This window comes from Marmota flaviventris, chromosome 9 (assembly GCF_047511675.1).
Source record: "Marmota flaviventris isolate mMarFla1 chromosome 9, mMarFla1.hap1, whole genome shotgun sequence".
NCBI classification, from domain to species: domain Eukaryota; kingdom Metazoa; phylum Chordata; class Mammalia; order Rodentia; family Sciuridae; genus Marmota; species Marmota flaviventris.
Genome location: NC_092506.1, coordinates 5,362,688 through 5,376,395, shown reverse-complemented (window position 1 = coordinate 5,376,395; position 13,708 = coordinate 5,362,688). Strand labels below are relative to the sequence as shown.

General features: G+C 57.0%; 1 protein-coding gene across 1 annotated transcript; it reads right to left on the bottom strand.

Annotated features, from left to right (window-relative positions):
• Positions 1 to 3,788: 3,788 nt before the first annotated feature.
• Unc93b1 (unc-93 homolog B1, TLR signaling regulator) lies at positions 3,789 to 13,477 on the bottom strand. Its single transcript, XM_027944012.2, has 11 exons — positions 13,324 to 13,477; positions 13,080 to 13,221; positions 12,568 to 12,721; positions 9,826 to 9,987; positions 9,499 to 9,631; positions 9,066 to 9,159; positions 8,541 to 8,665; positions 7,739 to 7,921; positions 6,850 to 7,123; positions 5,239 to 5,357; positions 3,789 to 4,408 (listed from the first exon to the last, which is right to left on the bottom strand). The coding sequence occupies exons 1-11, from the start codon at positions 13,417 to 13,419 to the stop codon at positions 4,106 to 4,108; spliced, it is 1,785 nt and encodes a 594-aa protein (XP_027799813.1). The 5' UTR covers positions 13,420 to 13,477; the 3' UTR covers positions 3,789 to 4,105.
• Between the last annotated feature and the right edge of the window lie 231 nt (positions 13,478 to 13,708).

Sequence of the window (13,708 nt, the reverse complement as noted above, 5' to 3'; positions counted from 1 at the left end):
TAACTGTTCTGTTCCAGCTCCTGTCTATCAGGCGCCCCCTTAAAACTAATTCTGACTTTGTCCCTTGTTTCTTCACTAATTACTTCAGGCTTTAATTTTCTCAGGTGGCTTATCCCCTCCTGTGCAGGAAGAATTACCCTGGAGAGGCGCTGGCCGCCTCGCGATACAGCTGCAGCTTAGGGCCTTGCTGGAAGAATCTGCTTCCAAGTTACTCCCCTGGCCGCTGGGTGGAAGGCACAGGGCCTCAGTTCCTTGCAGGCTGTTCCCGAGACCACCCTCAGCTCCTTGCCATACGGGCCTCTCCGTGGGGCCGCTGACAGTGCAGCAGCTGGCTTCCTCAGAACAAATGAGTGGAAAGCAACAGAAAGTGCAAATGACGAGATCAGTCCTTTGTCTCTCTCTCAAGTGACATCTCACTACTTTGGCCATTGCATTAGTTTTCTGTTGCTGTGAAAAGGTTTCTAAATTCAGAATCTAGAAACAACACCCATGTATTATTACCCAGTTGATGTGGGTCAGGAATCGAGCACAGTGTAGCCGGGCTCTCGGCTCAGGGGGACTCATAAGGTCACAGTCAAGGTGTGGGCCGGGCTGTGTTCTCATCCGGGGCTCAGGGTCCTTTTCCATGTTCCCTCTGATTGTTGGCAGAATTCAGTCCCCTGTGGCTGGAGCTCCTAGGCCCCCATATTTTTGCTGGCCGTGAGCAGGGGCCACTCTCAGCTCCTAGAGTCTACTTAAAGGTACCAGCAGGCTGCTCACCTTCCTCCAACCAGCAGGTGAGGGCCTATCAGGTACACACAGGTAATCTCCCTCTCGATTAGCTCCAAGACACTGAAATGATATCCCTTTCTGTTCCGCAGCCCTGACCACACTCACAGCAAGGACATTAGTGTGGTGGGTGCCCAAGGGACCGAGAAGCTTAGAGGCCAGCTCAGAATCCAGTTTGCTACAAGAAATACACTGAAAAATACATAGGAAAAAATACAAAAGATAAAAATAAAAATTAAAAAAAAAATTTAATTTTAAAAGAAAAACAAACATATAACTAGATCCGGCCCATAATGAAAGGATGGAGATTACACAAAGATGTGAAGAATCCAGGGTCAGGTCACTGGGATCCATCTTAAAAGGAGCTGCTGACCCCATCCATCTATTTGACAGCCTATTGTGTTTGGAGGGGGTGTCTAATCCTGCTCTTTCAGGGTCTGTTGTCTAGTTCACAGTGACTCGTTTCCTTGTGTGATCTGTAGTTTTGGATTGTGAGCTCAGCTTCAGAAGGGACTTGTGTGGGAAGCCATGATGGCCAGGCTCAGGGCATGTACCTAGAGAGCTTCCCTATTGGTTTGGCCAGGTACCCCAGGGCCTATCATAGGCAAAGACTGCTAGTCAACGTTAGCCTCTCAACTTCAGGGTTCCTGGACCTTACGAATGGTGTAACTTCTTTGTAGGAATTCCAAACTTATATAAAAATTTCAAGGGAAACGTCTTCTGGACTTAAAGCTCAAGATTTTTTGCACCTTTCTGCTTCTCTGGGTGGACATTTTTTTCTGTCCTTTGTTCTAATAGTGTTGTCTTCCTTGGCCCCAGCTTTAGCGTTGCATTGTAAGAGCCCCCAACCCTCAGCCGTGTCCCCACCTGGCTCGTGAAACTCAACCCAGGCCCCTGGGCTGCCTCAGTTCTCTGTCTGCACCCTGCTTTGCAGCTCTCTCTTCATTTTTGGCCCTAGGAGACTTGGCTTCTTTTCTTTTTTTTTTTTAAAGAGAGACAGAGAGAATTTTTTAATATTTTATTTTTCAGTTTTCGGTGGACACAACATCTTTATTTTATTTTTATGTGGTGCTGAGGATCGAACCCAGCGCCCTGTGCATGCCAGACGAGTGCGTTACTGCCTGAGCCACATCCCCAGCCCTGGCTTATTTTCTTGAATGCTCAACTCTATATTTAAAAGGAAACTTATCCAGTGGTTCTGGAGGCTGAGACAGGAGGATTTCAAGTTCAAAGACAGCCTCAGCAGTTCAATCCCTGGAAGTAAAAAAAAAAAAAAAACTATAAAAGGAAACTTGTTTCTCATCAAGCATTTTTAAGTGTTCTGTAGAGGGGCCCTTTTCAGGTTATCTCACCTGCTACGGAGAATTTAAAGATGGTAGAAATCCTAGACTGGAGGTTTGAGGGATCATACTTTTAAAATCACATCATGCCAACAGACAAGACAGGAGTTGCTTTTGGAGCAACGATAGTGCTCTGAGGCAGAGGCTTCAACACAGACTTTCCACCCAGGGATCAAGGCCTCCACTAGCCACTTTATGCAGGGATGACGGAGACAGGGGAGGTGACACCAATGGCACTGTCATCACTTACTGTGAGACCTGGAGCTGCTCAGGGAGCAGGCATTCTGACCTTGGTGGCTCAGTCACCACTGCCCAAAAGAGCCAGCATGTTGCTGCCGCCCTCCCTGTGGCCTGCCCTCTGTGTGCACATGGGTCGCCTGTTGTGTTACGTGCTGCCTGTTCTAGGTATCACCTGTCATGTGTGGGTGTGAGTCTCATCCACGTCGCGGGGGCAGCTAGGTGGATGTGGGGTCCTTGTGGGGACCATGACCCCGTAAGAGGAGCAGGACTGAAGCCGCAACCTCACACTACGCCACACACCTGGGTCACCTCAGTCTGCTCCACATTGGAGACTTGGTCCTTCAGCATAATGAACTTAGAGATGAACTGTGACATCTGTAGATCCACTGTCCAGACATGTCCCCTCCCCATGTTCACCCAGCACACCTAGGACCCACGTCCTTCCAAAAGGCACCCACCCTGCATCCAGGTGCCCATTAGCCCAGGGTCTGGTCACCAACTCCAACTGGGGCTCTGTTGGAATCCTGCCAGGAGGAGGTTGCCACCTTCTAGAATGCTCCCTTCCTCGGCAGGTATTGATGGGACCTGGAGGGACTTGCTGTGTGACAATGTCTGGGTCTGCTTGTCATTGAAAATTTGCAAGCGAGGCAGGCTGCTTTCCCTCCAACATGTAGACAACGTCTCCTCTCCTCTCCTGCCGTGCCCTTGTAGCTTAGAGGACCCAGTGCTGAGGGGCCTACTGCCTCTTTTATGGACTGTCCCGGGAAGCTGTGGTTCAGATGGGAGGGGGGCGCCTTGCAAGGCCACAGCACCTGGCTTCAGGGCCCACTAGAGGCTCGAGAAGGCAATGGGGGGGGGCAGAGAAAGGAGAGAGGGGAGCCACAGAACATGGGCAGGAGAACCCAGGAGACCCAATGCTGAGGACGGCGTGGAGGGGAGGCAGAAGCGAGGGTCTGGCCTTCAGCCAGGGGCCCAGGGGCTTGAGCGGGAGTGGTGTGGCCTCAGCAGAACACCAGGGGAGAAGCCACAATCCCCCAGGGCGCCCTGACTCCTCACCCAATCCTTCAGAGGTCTTCACAGAGGGGTCTGGGTCTTCTCTGTCACAGTGGGCACCTGCAGATGCTTAACACTGCCTGGTTCGCCACCAGCTTCTGGGCATCCTAGCTGAGGCTGTGGCCCAGGACAGTGACCAAGTGTACCTGGGCTAGAGTCACTACTTCCCAGGCCCATACTTGGCACCGGGTGACCCCCAACGTGATTCAGAAGTGGAACCTGCCCTCAAAGGTGTCCCTGGGAGATTGTGGCCAACATGCTGCAAGAGACAAACAGGGCTGGGGCCAGGCTGCCCGCCACCACAGTGCCCCAGGGGCGGGACCAGCCAGGCACACACCCCAGGCGCTCTTCATGCCCCTGCACCCACGGCCAAGTCCCCCCAGTCAGGACAGTATAAAAATCTCTTTATTGCTTATTTTCTATAAAAAGGCGGGCTCTCATAGGAAGTGCAAAGCGCGAGTCACAAGAGTCACAAGCGGTCCAGGCCCGCAGCGCCCCGGGCTGGGGCGGGGTCCAGTGGCGTCCCTCGGGGCTTCGGCTGTGCTGGGACCCTAGGCCCCCCTCACCGCCGCGGTTCCAGTGGCCCTGGGCTCTGGGGTGGCTTCCGGACACAGATCAGAGGGCGCAGGGCTCCGGGGACCGGCTACCGGGGCGGTCGTGCGGCCGGCGAGCAGGGAGGCGCGGTCCAGCCGGCGCCCGGGGCCTCAGTGCTCCTCGGGGCCGTCGCCCCCCAGCGCCTGTTCGTAGGGGCAGGGCCGGCGGCAGGGGGCGGCTGGCTCCGGGCCCGGCCCTGCCGCCTCCTCCTCGGCGCAGTCCCCGCCGCGCGCCCCCTCCGCGTCGCTCTCGTCCGAGTTCTCCTCCTCCAGGTAGCGGTAGCCCCGCACCTTGTGCTGCGGCCGCGGGATGCGCGGCTGGCGCGGGGCCATCCCGCGCCGCAACTTCCGCTCCATCCACAGGTACGAGGCCGCCGCCGCCACCAGAGTCACCAGCAGCACCGCCAGCTTAGCCTGGGCGCAAGGGAGCCATGAGGGCACCGTCCTCCCGGCTCCCAGCCCAGGTCGCAGCCACCTGTCCCGCTGCCACACACACCGGCCCCAGAGCCTCTGCCCCGCGCCCACACACCTCCAGGGCACCCTCGGGAGGATCCCGGCACTGCCCCGGTTTCCTGGTAAGCCCCACAATCCCTTTGCCTCACGGGTAGATAAGATTGGGTAAAGGCTGAACCAGGCCCGACCCTCTTTGACCAGGGCTTCCATTACCCTCTGTCCCCTCAACACAGCAGGCCGCAGTCAGGCCTTTCAGATTTTTAAAACTGTAACCCGCAGTCAGAGAACAACCGTGCAGCCTGACTTGGCTCACAGACTCATATTTGCATCCCTGTTTTGTTGGTTTCTATTCTACTTCATTTTTTTAAAAATGTTGCTCAGGACCTGCTAAACTGACCTGCCATGATGAAGGAGCAGCTCAGGGGGACAGCACTGGCCTAGCATGCTCCAGGCGCTGGGTCCCATCCCCAGCACCACAGAAAGAAAACAAGCAGACGAGCCCTTGCAGGCCACGGAGGGAGACATGGAGGAAGACAGATTCCGGGAACCCAGGAACCCAGTCTGAATAGGTGACCAAACAGGCCACAGGAAGACAGCTGGGATACACCCGCAGGAAAGCACAAACTATGGGTCCCTCCAGAGATGGGTAAACTGGGGCTGACAGGAGAGGCGGTAAATGGGGTACTGGGTTGGGGGCCACCCAGTGGGCTGAGGAAAGGGGTCCTTGGCCTGGGGCTTGGCCCAGGGAAGTGGGGATGGGGCATGGAGTCCCTAGCCCCACCCAACCTCACCTTCATGGGCAGGCTGGCACCCAGGTACACCATGAAGATGGCCACTGCCTGCCACCAGTGATAGATGGTAAAGATGAAGTCCTGCCTCTCCTTGTCCTCATACAGGATTCCCAGGAGTGCTGCAAACAGGCGGAAAGGACAAGCAGGATGCAGGGGTCGCCTGGTGCTGCTGACCTCCCCCTGGGACTCTCCTAGGCCCTGCACTGTTCCCCTCCATGAGTCCCAGAGCACCCGGGCAGCACTTATGCCAGTCCTTGCCTGCCCTCTAGAGGAGGCCCTGGTTACCCTGCTGCCCAGGGGAGTTCCAGAGGAGAGCTCTATGCCCAGAAGTCATGGCCTAGATCTCAGGTGCCTAGGGCCAAGAGCAAAGGGACTGTTGCTCTTCCTCCTCAGGGACCAGGGAGGGCCAACTATCCACAGCAACCAACTTTCTACAAATCGACCCTCAAGTGTGGGAGCAGGGGACTTGTTTCCCAAGGACCCTCCCAGGTGGGGAGAAGAGTACTGACAGGGAGTCAGGGGACTCGGACTTGAGCTTCAGGACTGGAAGGTGGAGGTGGGGGTTCAGAGGTGCAGAAATGTGGATATAAACGTTGGCTCCGAGGGTTATTTGGGTCAAGTGAGTTTATGCATATTCTATGCTGTTAGAAGTTCTAAAGAGAACAGGCCAGCCTGGCACCTCACAGGTACTGGGAGGTACTTGCTATTAACACCTCTGCCAGGCTCAGGGAATGAACACTCCTGTCCTGGGGCTCATGGGTGACATTAAAAACCGTTAATGGCTCTGGCACACCAGAACAGATGCCAATGTGGACTACCCACGTGGCTAGACCCATGTGTATCAGTAATTCCCACTGGCAATACCCCCTCCATACAGAGGGCATCACACAGCTGAACTTGGGCTCACTCTGCCTTCTGCTAATAGGGCCCCTTTCCCCAGTGACTCATCCCTAGCAGCCCAGACCTGGAGACTGCTAGGCGATTAGGTTAGGATTCATGCCTGTTCCTGTCTCTGCTCCACAAAAAGGCCCAGATCTGGGGCCATATGTATATCTCAGTGGTAGAACACTTGGCTAGCACGCATGAGGCCCTAAGTCAATCCCCAGCATCCAGGGGGAAGAAAGAAAGGGCCCAGGTCTACACCTGCATCCTAGGGTATGGACAGGGCTACCTGCCACTAGTCCCACCGTGCTGGTCCCTCGAGCATAGACCCCATCATCCAGTGTATGGAAACTCTATGAAGGCAGCCCCACCCCTGTGATGAGGAGGAGGTGTCCCCGCTGTGTTTTCCAATTTCCCTGAAGGCTGGGCACACCCACCCCATGTGTCCACAAGATCTCACCCCATCCCTTGGTGTCTGCAGGGCTCAGTGCCCACCCTGAAGTATCAACATACCCCCAGGGCGTCTGGCTCTTCTTCTTCTGTGCCTCCAGTGTGGGTCTGTGGGACTTCCTGCCACCCCTGGACTGCCCACCTACCTTTACTTCATAAAACTCCATGGCAGATCCCCTATATGTTCGTGTCCATCCCTGGGTGTCCATGTCTCCCAACCACCCACAGCTTGCCACAGATCCTCCCCGCAGTCATCCCAGTGTCCATGGCTGTACTCACTGCTGAGTCCGGTCTTGTTGAAGGCACTGCCCACACCCCAGAGGGCAGCTGCCACATAGAGGACCCAGCTGTGTTTCAGGGCTCGAGGTGCAGGGGCCCAGAAAAAGAGGCCAAGAGTGAGCAGCAGGTGCAGCCCTGCCCCAGTGACCAGGGGCACTGAGCGTGGCAACCACAGCCCCAGCAGACCCAGGACCGAGGCAGCTGAGGCACCCAGGCTGTAAGCCACAAGGAGGTAGGCCAGCCGCTCCAGCCCAATGGAGCACACTCCATAGCCCTGAGGGAAAAGCAGAGTATTGGAAGTCTGACAGCCCAGGCCCTGACCCTCCCCATACAAATGTCACTTTAGGCCACACTTTGTCCTCTCTGGACCTCCTGGGAACTAATTTTCTCCAGGGCTGCTAGGAAGCTTCCAGGAGAACTGTCAATACTGAAAATACTTGGACTGTGTCCCCAAACACTAAGGGCTGTACCCTACATAAAACCAAATGCTTTATGGAAATGATCCCAGTTCAACTTCAGAGAGGTTAAAGTAACTTGCCCAGGAAAAAGGAGAATAGGGACAAGGAAGGAAGAGAAAGAGGGAGGAGGTTCTTATACATATTTATACATATGTACTTTTTTTTTTTTTTTCCAGTTCTGGGGAATAAACTCAGGGGCACTCTACCACTGACCAATATCCCAAACCCTTTTTACTTATTTTCTTTTTATTTTCTGAGACAGGGTCTCACTAAGTTGCCGAGGCTGGCATCAGCCTCCTAAGTCACTGGGATTATGGGCATGTGCCACCATGCCCACCTATACATACATACATTAAAATATGTGTATTTGGAATTTAAATTTAACTGGATATCCTGCCTCTTGTTGGCAACCTTATGCAGGTTGTACTTACCAGGGCGAGACCAGTGCAGGCAAAGAGCACCTCAAAGCCACTGTAGATAAAGAAGGGCACCAGGTGGCGCAGGCGGAAGTCACGCACGTACTTGAAGGGCAGCTGGAAGATGTTGCCCCAGCCCACGCTGCGCAGGTCGATCTCCTCGGTGGGCCGATAAGCTGCACCGCACAGCCCCAGCACCTGCCGGCAGGAACTGTTTAGAGGTGACCAGCCAGGCACCCCGCTCCACCCCTGGGCTTCAGCCTGACCGCAGCCCAAGGCCCCGCCCCCAGCAACACTCATGGGCTTTGGCCCCGCCCCGGGACACGCCCACAAACCCTGCTTTCTAGGCCACGCCCCATCCCCACCCCCCAGGCAACGGCCACACCTCCCGCTCGGGTGGACTTGGACCTTGCTTACCAGCCCCCTCCTGATCTTAGGCACGTCATATCCACGCCCCCGGCACTTTAGCTCTGCCTTCTAGTATCGCCCTCAGACTTGAGCCACATCCTCCAGTCCGTGACCCTGGGACCGGCCCCAAACCCCTCTCAGGTAGCACTAATCTCTGGGATTCCAAATCCAGCCCGGGGTCCCTAGGCGTAGGCCCGCCTCCTGGACTCAGCCCTGGCTGGCAAACTCGGCGCCTCCAGGCCTGCCCCCTCGGAGGCCACAGCCCTACAACCCTCCCCTGGCCACACCTCCAGGCCTCGGGACGCAGGCCCAGACTGTTTTCCAGGCTGTTTTCCAGGCTGTGCCACTCGGTCCCAAAGACCCATGCTTAGCCCCAACGCCTCTGGCCCATCCCCAGCCCGGGCCGCACCAGCAGCATGGCCAGGAAGGCCACCGCCATGAGCACGCTCTCCACCACGATGAGGTTTCGGCTCCGCGGTAATGTCCGCAGAACCGTCTTGTTGAAGCCATTAAGGATGCCATGGCTGTTGGTGCCTGGGAAGAGTGGGTGGGGACACGGTGAGTGGGACCCGCTGTCAACCCTACCACGAAGAAGTGCAGCAGCCAGGGGACAGGCGAAGGTGGTGCCCGCAAGGAGCGCTCCCCTGGGAGGCTGGGCAGTCCACCTCCATACATCCACCCTGCACTGAGCTCTGCCTGCCTGGCTGGCCCCAAGGGAGAGCTGGGCAGTCTCAATCCAGGCGGCCCCCACCGCTGTCTGCTGGCTCAGGCAGCTTAACCACATGCTCCTTCTGGGTCCTGGCCTTTCCCACCAAAGTGATGGGATGCCGGGCTTCAGCCCCGACCCCTGTGAGTGAGGGCTCAGTGTCTGCTGGGTGACTGGGTGGGGGGAGTAGCAGGCCCTGGGGAGCCCCCCACCCCCATGAATACTAACCGCAGCTCTGCACGTTGTACAATGTGTGGTTCAGGTCATACAGGTAGTAGTTCAGGAAGTAAACCATGGGCAGTTGGGCACAGGCAAAGCTCAGCTGTGGACAGGAGGGCCGTTGGGGCCAGACTCAGGCACCAGCCAGGCAGGAAGCCCTGGCACTGTCTGGGCACAGACTTGGGGAACTGGAGCCCTCCCCCTACTGGGTCAGCCTGGAGGCAGGGTAGCCGGGGGGTGCCCAAGACAGGAGGACTTCTTCCTGGCCAGCAGTGTAGACTGGGAGGAGACAAGGTCTCCGTCACTAGAAGTAGGCAAGCAGGGGTTGGCTCCAGAAAGGAAGCTGGGACTAGAGGGTTGAGAAGACGTGCAGTGGGCTCCCATGTATGAGTTCTGGGCCCGGGACATCACACACACCCCCAGTGCGGCGCATGGTGCTCACATGGAAGAAGCTATAGAAGATGGCTTGGAAGACCAGGAGGTAGGGTGCGTGGGAGCCCCGCGGTGGACGCTGCTGAGGGCCCTGCTCATCCTGCTCCTTGTAGTGGGAGTACTCATAGTACTTCTGCGACATCCTGGGCCACAGGAGTAAAGGCTCGCCTCAGCCCCGTCTCTATGGCAACCCCACTTCTAGCACCCTGAGCTACGGGCTGAGCAGTTGAGGCCCAGAGCAGGGAAGGGGCTTGCCCAAGAGCCCCCAGCTGAGGGCGGCAAAGCAGTTGAGGCTCAACCAGGTCTCCAGCCTCCCAGCCCGCTGCCCCTGACTCACCTGGTGATATAGTTGCCCATGGAGGCCCAGAGAGGAACGATGGCCATGCCCAGGGCCACAGCTGAGGGCACCAGTGTGTAGTAGCGCTCCCAGTAGTTGGTGGAGACAAAGAGCGCATAGATGCCCACGGCCAGGAACATCATCCACTTGGTGCCAAAAAACCTGCAGACAGGGGAGGGGTGCTGGTTTCCCAGACCTGCGGGGACAGCCTGGCCTGAGACCAGACGGCCATGGCCCTGTATCCCCGCTTCAAGGCTGTGTGTGATGGAGAGAGCCCTGGCCAGAGATGGCCAGAGAGGGCCCGAAGATGGAGTCTCAGGTTACAGATGCCGAGTGGATTGAGACAGGCCACTGTGCCTGCACACCTCGGTTTCCACAGCTGTGATGTGGGCAGGACCCAAACTACAGGCCTCTCGTGGTCATGGCAAGGATAGAAGTCAGTGGCTGTGGGTACAGCTAGCACTCACTCCTGTCCTGCCTGACTCACCACTCTCCCTTTCTCCTCCCAGGCTTCTGAGGTGACTCCAGGGCCCAGTGACACATTCAAAGGGCTCGACCAGGCTAGGATGAGAGAGAGGACGGGCCTCACGCTGTCAAGCGCCTGAGTTGGAGCCCTTAGTGCCCCTTCCTCCCTGCCCACTGCTCTTGGGTTCCACTGTGGTCAGTGGGGAAGTTTCCTCTTCTCTGGGTCTGGGGAGAAGCCACACAGTGACCATGGAAGGGACTTGATCAGTGACAGGGTAAGGACCCAATCAGAGCATGGAGGCTGATCAGCCTAAAAGCCCACTCCCAGCATCTCTGGGTTTTACTTATGTAAAACTTAGTTCTTTCTTTGTCTTGACTTCCAGGAAGCTCGAAGCTAAACAGCCCTGGGTTTTTGCCGCCCATTCTTTTGAGCCACATCTGCAGCCCTTTCTTTCTTTTTTCGAGATAGGATCTGGCCAAATTGCTGAGGCTGGCCTAAAACTTATTCTCCTGCCTCCACTTCAGCCTCTCAAGCCACTGGGATTACAGGCCCCGCTTGTTATTTTTAGTTTGCAATATGACAGACAGGCAGCCTCCTCTTGATCTATTTGAGGGAGGGGCAGTTCACTAAAAAAGCACATTTTGATGGAGCAAAAAGTAAAATGTCAGCACTCATTCACTGCAGGAGAGGATTTCAATGTTTAAAAATTGAAACAGCCCGTGGTCATGAGCCTTTGGAAAGGTAGCCTGGTGGTTCTGGCCAACAGTGAGCACCTGGGTTTAGAGTCACTTGACCAGCATTCAAACCTGAGGTCTGCCAGTTACTGCCTGTGGGACGCAGTCAAGTCTTCTCACGACAAGTTTCCCTCGTGTATGGGAGCAGCTACCCTGGACTGTTGGGAATTTAGCTCCTACAGAGTGCCCAGCACATAAGAAACAAAATAAAGGCTAGCTGTAATTATTTAAAGTAATAGGTTTCTAGACCTGAAAGCATTTCATATGCCTTTGACCTAGTGAAGACACTGCTGGGAATTTAACCCAGGGGAAAACAAAACAAAAAAAATAATTTTAAAAAGAAGGAAAGAGCCGGGCACTGTGAAGCCACCTGTCATAGGAAGCTGAGGAAGATGGATCACAAGTTCAAGGCCAGTTTGAGCAATTTAGTGAGACCCTGTCTCAAAAAATAAAAGGGTTGGGGGTGTAGCTCAGTGGTAGAGCACCCCTGGGTTCAATCACCAGTACCAAAAAAAGGAAAAGAAAAGTAGAAGAGGAGGACAGACAGACAGCCTGGCAGTGCATGGCCGGCAGTCTCAGCTGCTTAGGAGGCTGAAGTGGGAGGGTTCCTTGCGCTCAGGAGTGAGATCAGCCTGGCCAACATAGCGAGACTCCTGCTTCCACAGAAGAAAGAAAAAGAAGGAAAGAGTGTCGAGCACAGAGGAAGCGACCATGTCCAACTGAGGGCCACAGCTGGTCCCCATCTCTGCAGAAGACACAGCCCTGGCAAAAGTCCTCATTGTGAAGGCTGCAGACGAGGCTCAGATGTGTCAAGTGGAAAGAAAAAAAGAACAAGAGCAAGGCTTGCTCTGGTGACGAGGTGGACTTTATCCACTCGTGCTGGTGGGACAGAGGACATGGGCCATTTACTGGAGGGCTTAGGAGGAGTTTCCTTGTTTATGATTTCAGTTACGGTGACACTGTTCAACTGTGAAAAGGAAACTTAAAAACAAGGGAACTAAAACCCATCTACTCTGCCCGCTGGCCTCCTGGTCTCATCTGGGAGGTGCTGTGGGTGGGATTTCTGCACTGGCCAGGAGGCTGGGCCACATGCCTCTAAGGCTGGGAAGCTCCTGCCCAGCCATTCCCCTTTCTGTGCCAAATGTCCCCTCAACACCAGTCACAGCTAATAGGGCCAGGAGTGGGTGCCTGGGCTTTGCCCCCTGACTGGAGCCTCCCCAGAATCCACAGCCCAACTCAGAAGGTCACTATGGGTCCGGGCCACCACAGAGCCCATGAGAGGATGCCATGTGGGACACAGGCCAACGGAGGGCAGAAGCCTGCTTGAATTTCTTGCCTGAAACCAAATGTGCCCTAGAAGCGGGGACGAAATTCTCCTTTCCTCCCCTACACCTTGGTTTCCCCTCTTCACTCTCACCCTCCTAGGGAGGCACCCTTCCTCCCCAGTTCCCTGTTCCTCCCTGCAAAACAATGGGCCAGCTGGAGACCTAGGGTCCAACAGCCTCTGCACCCTTGGAGACAAGGTGACAGCCCAGCCCTCACCTGATGAGCACCGGTGTGTAGAGCAGGGCAGCGATGGGTGTCACGTTGATGCCCATCAGCATCTTGCTGTCGATGTCGGGAAGGCCCATGTTGCCGTACTTCACCTCGCGGTAGGTCTCATCGTAGTGCAGGATCAGCTGCATCTGCAGGAGGCCTGGGGACAGGGGGCAGCGTGGAGGGAGCGGTCTGGCTCCCGGGGCAACCTTGCAGAGGTGGGAGGCAAGCCTGGCAGGGAGCTCCAGTCACCCGAGGGGTTCCCATTCCTACAGGGAGCGGAGGAGGCAGGGAACCCACCCCCACCCATCCCCACGGCTCAGGCTGGGACCTGGGGACACGGGCCTGCCAGGAAGCCCCTCCTTGCCCCAAGTGAGGCCGCTGCAGCTGCAGCTACGAGGGCGATCTACCGGGAAGTGAAAGGGGAAGGAGAAGGGCTGGCCCAAGGTTTCTCTTTCCCTGAGCGGGTCGGGCGAGGCCAGGGGTCGCGCGGCGCAGGCCGGGGGCGCGGGGCGTACCCAGGTAGACGCCGTAGGTGAGCATGCCGCCCGCGCTGGCGGCCAGCACGTTCTTGAGCACGCCGAGGCGCTTGCGGCGGTAGTAGCGGCGCTCCTCCTCCTCCTCGTTGTAGTTGGGGTACGCGCCCACCAGCTCGTCCAGCTGCGGGCCAGCACGCCGCTAGCACCCGCTGGCCACCCGGCCGCCCCGCGCCCCGCGCCCCGCAGGGGACCCTGCCCCGCGCCGCCCCGCGCCCCCGCTCACCGGGGCCTCGCACCCGTCCGCTGCCCCGAGTCGGTCCTCGTCGCCCTGCGGCCCCACGGCCCCGGCCACCGGGTAGAGCGGCGGCTCCGCCTCCATGGCCAGACCCCGGACTGACAGCGCGCCCCGAGCCTCCGCCGCCGCCGGCCGCTTCCTCCCGGGGCCCGCCCCGCGTGCCGGCTCCTCCCCGCGGGCGTGCCCGGGTCCCGGAGCCGCCAGGGACTCCGCCTCCCGGAGAAGAAGGCGAGTTCGAATCCCGGCTCAGCCATTTCCGGCTCCGTGCCTTTGGGGACGAGTTCCACCCCTTCCCTGTTTTCCTTACCTGTAAAACGGGGACACTTGGCGCCACTCCCCGGGACTATGGCGAATGACCAGCTAATGCGAAGCC

What these genes read in the sequence shown, in the direction of transcription:
- Unc93b1 (XM_027944012.2), bottom strand. Translation starts at nt 13,419, where the DNA reads ATGGAGGCGGAGCCGCCGCTCTACCCGGTGGCCGGGGCCGTGGGGCCG. An exon ending in CGGACGGGTGCGAGGCCCCG is followed by an intron (nt 13,222 to 13,323) that starts GTGAGCGGGGGC and finishes GCTGGCCCGCAG; the next exon opens with CTGGACGAGCTGGTGGGCGC. An exon ending in CAACAAGACCGGACTCAGCA is followed by an intron (nt 5,358 to 6,849) that starts GTGAGTACAGCC and finishes GCCTGTTTGCAG; the next exon opens with CACTCCTGGGAATCCTGTAT.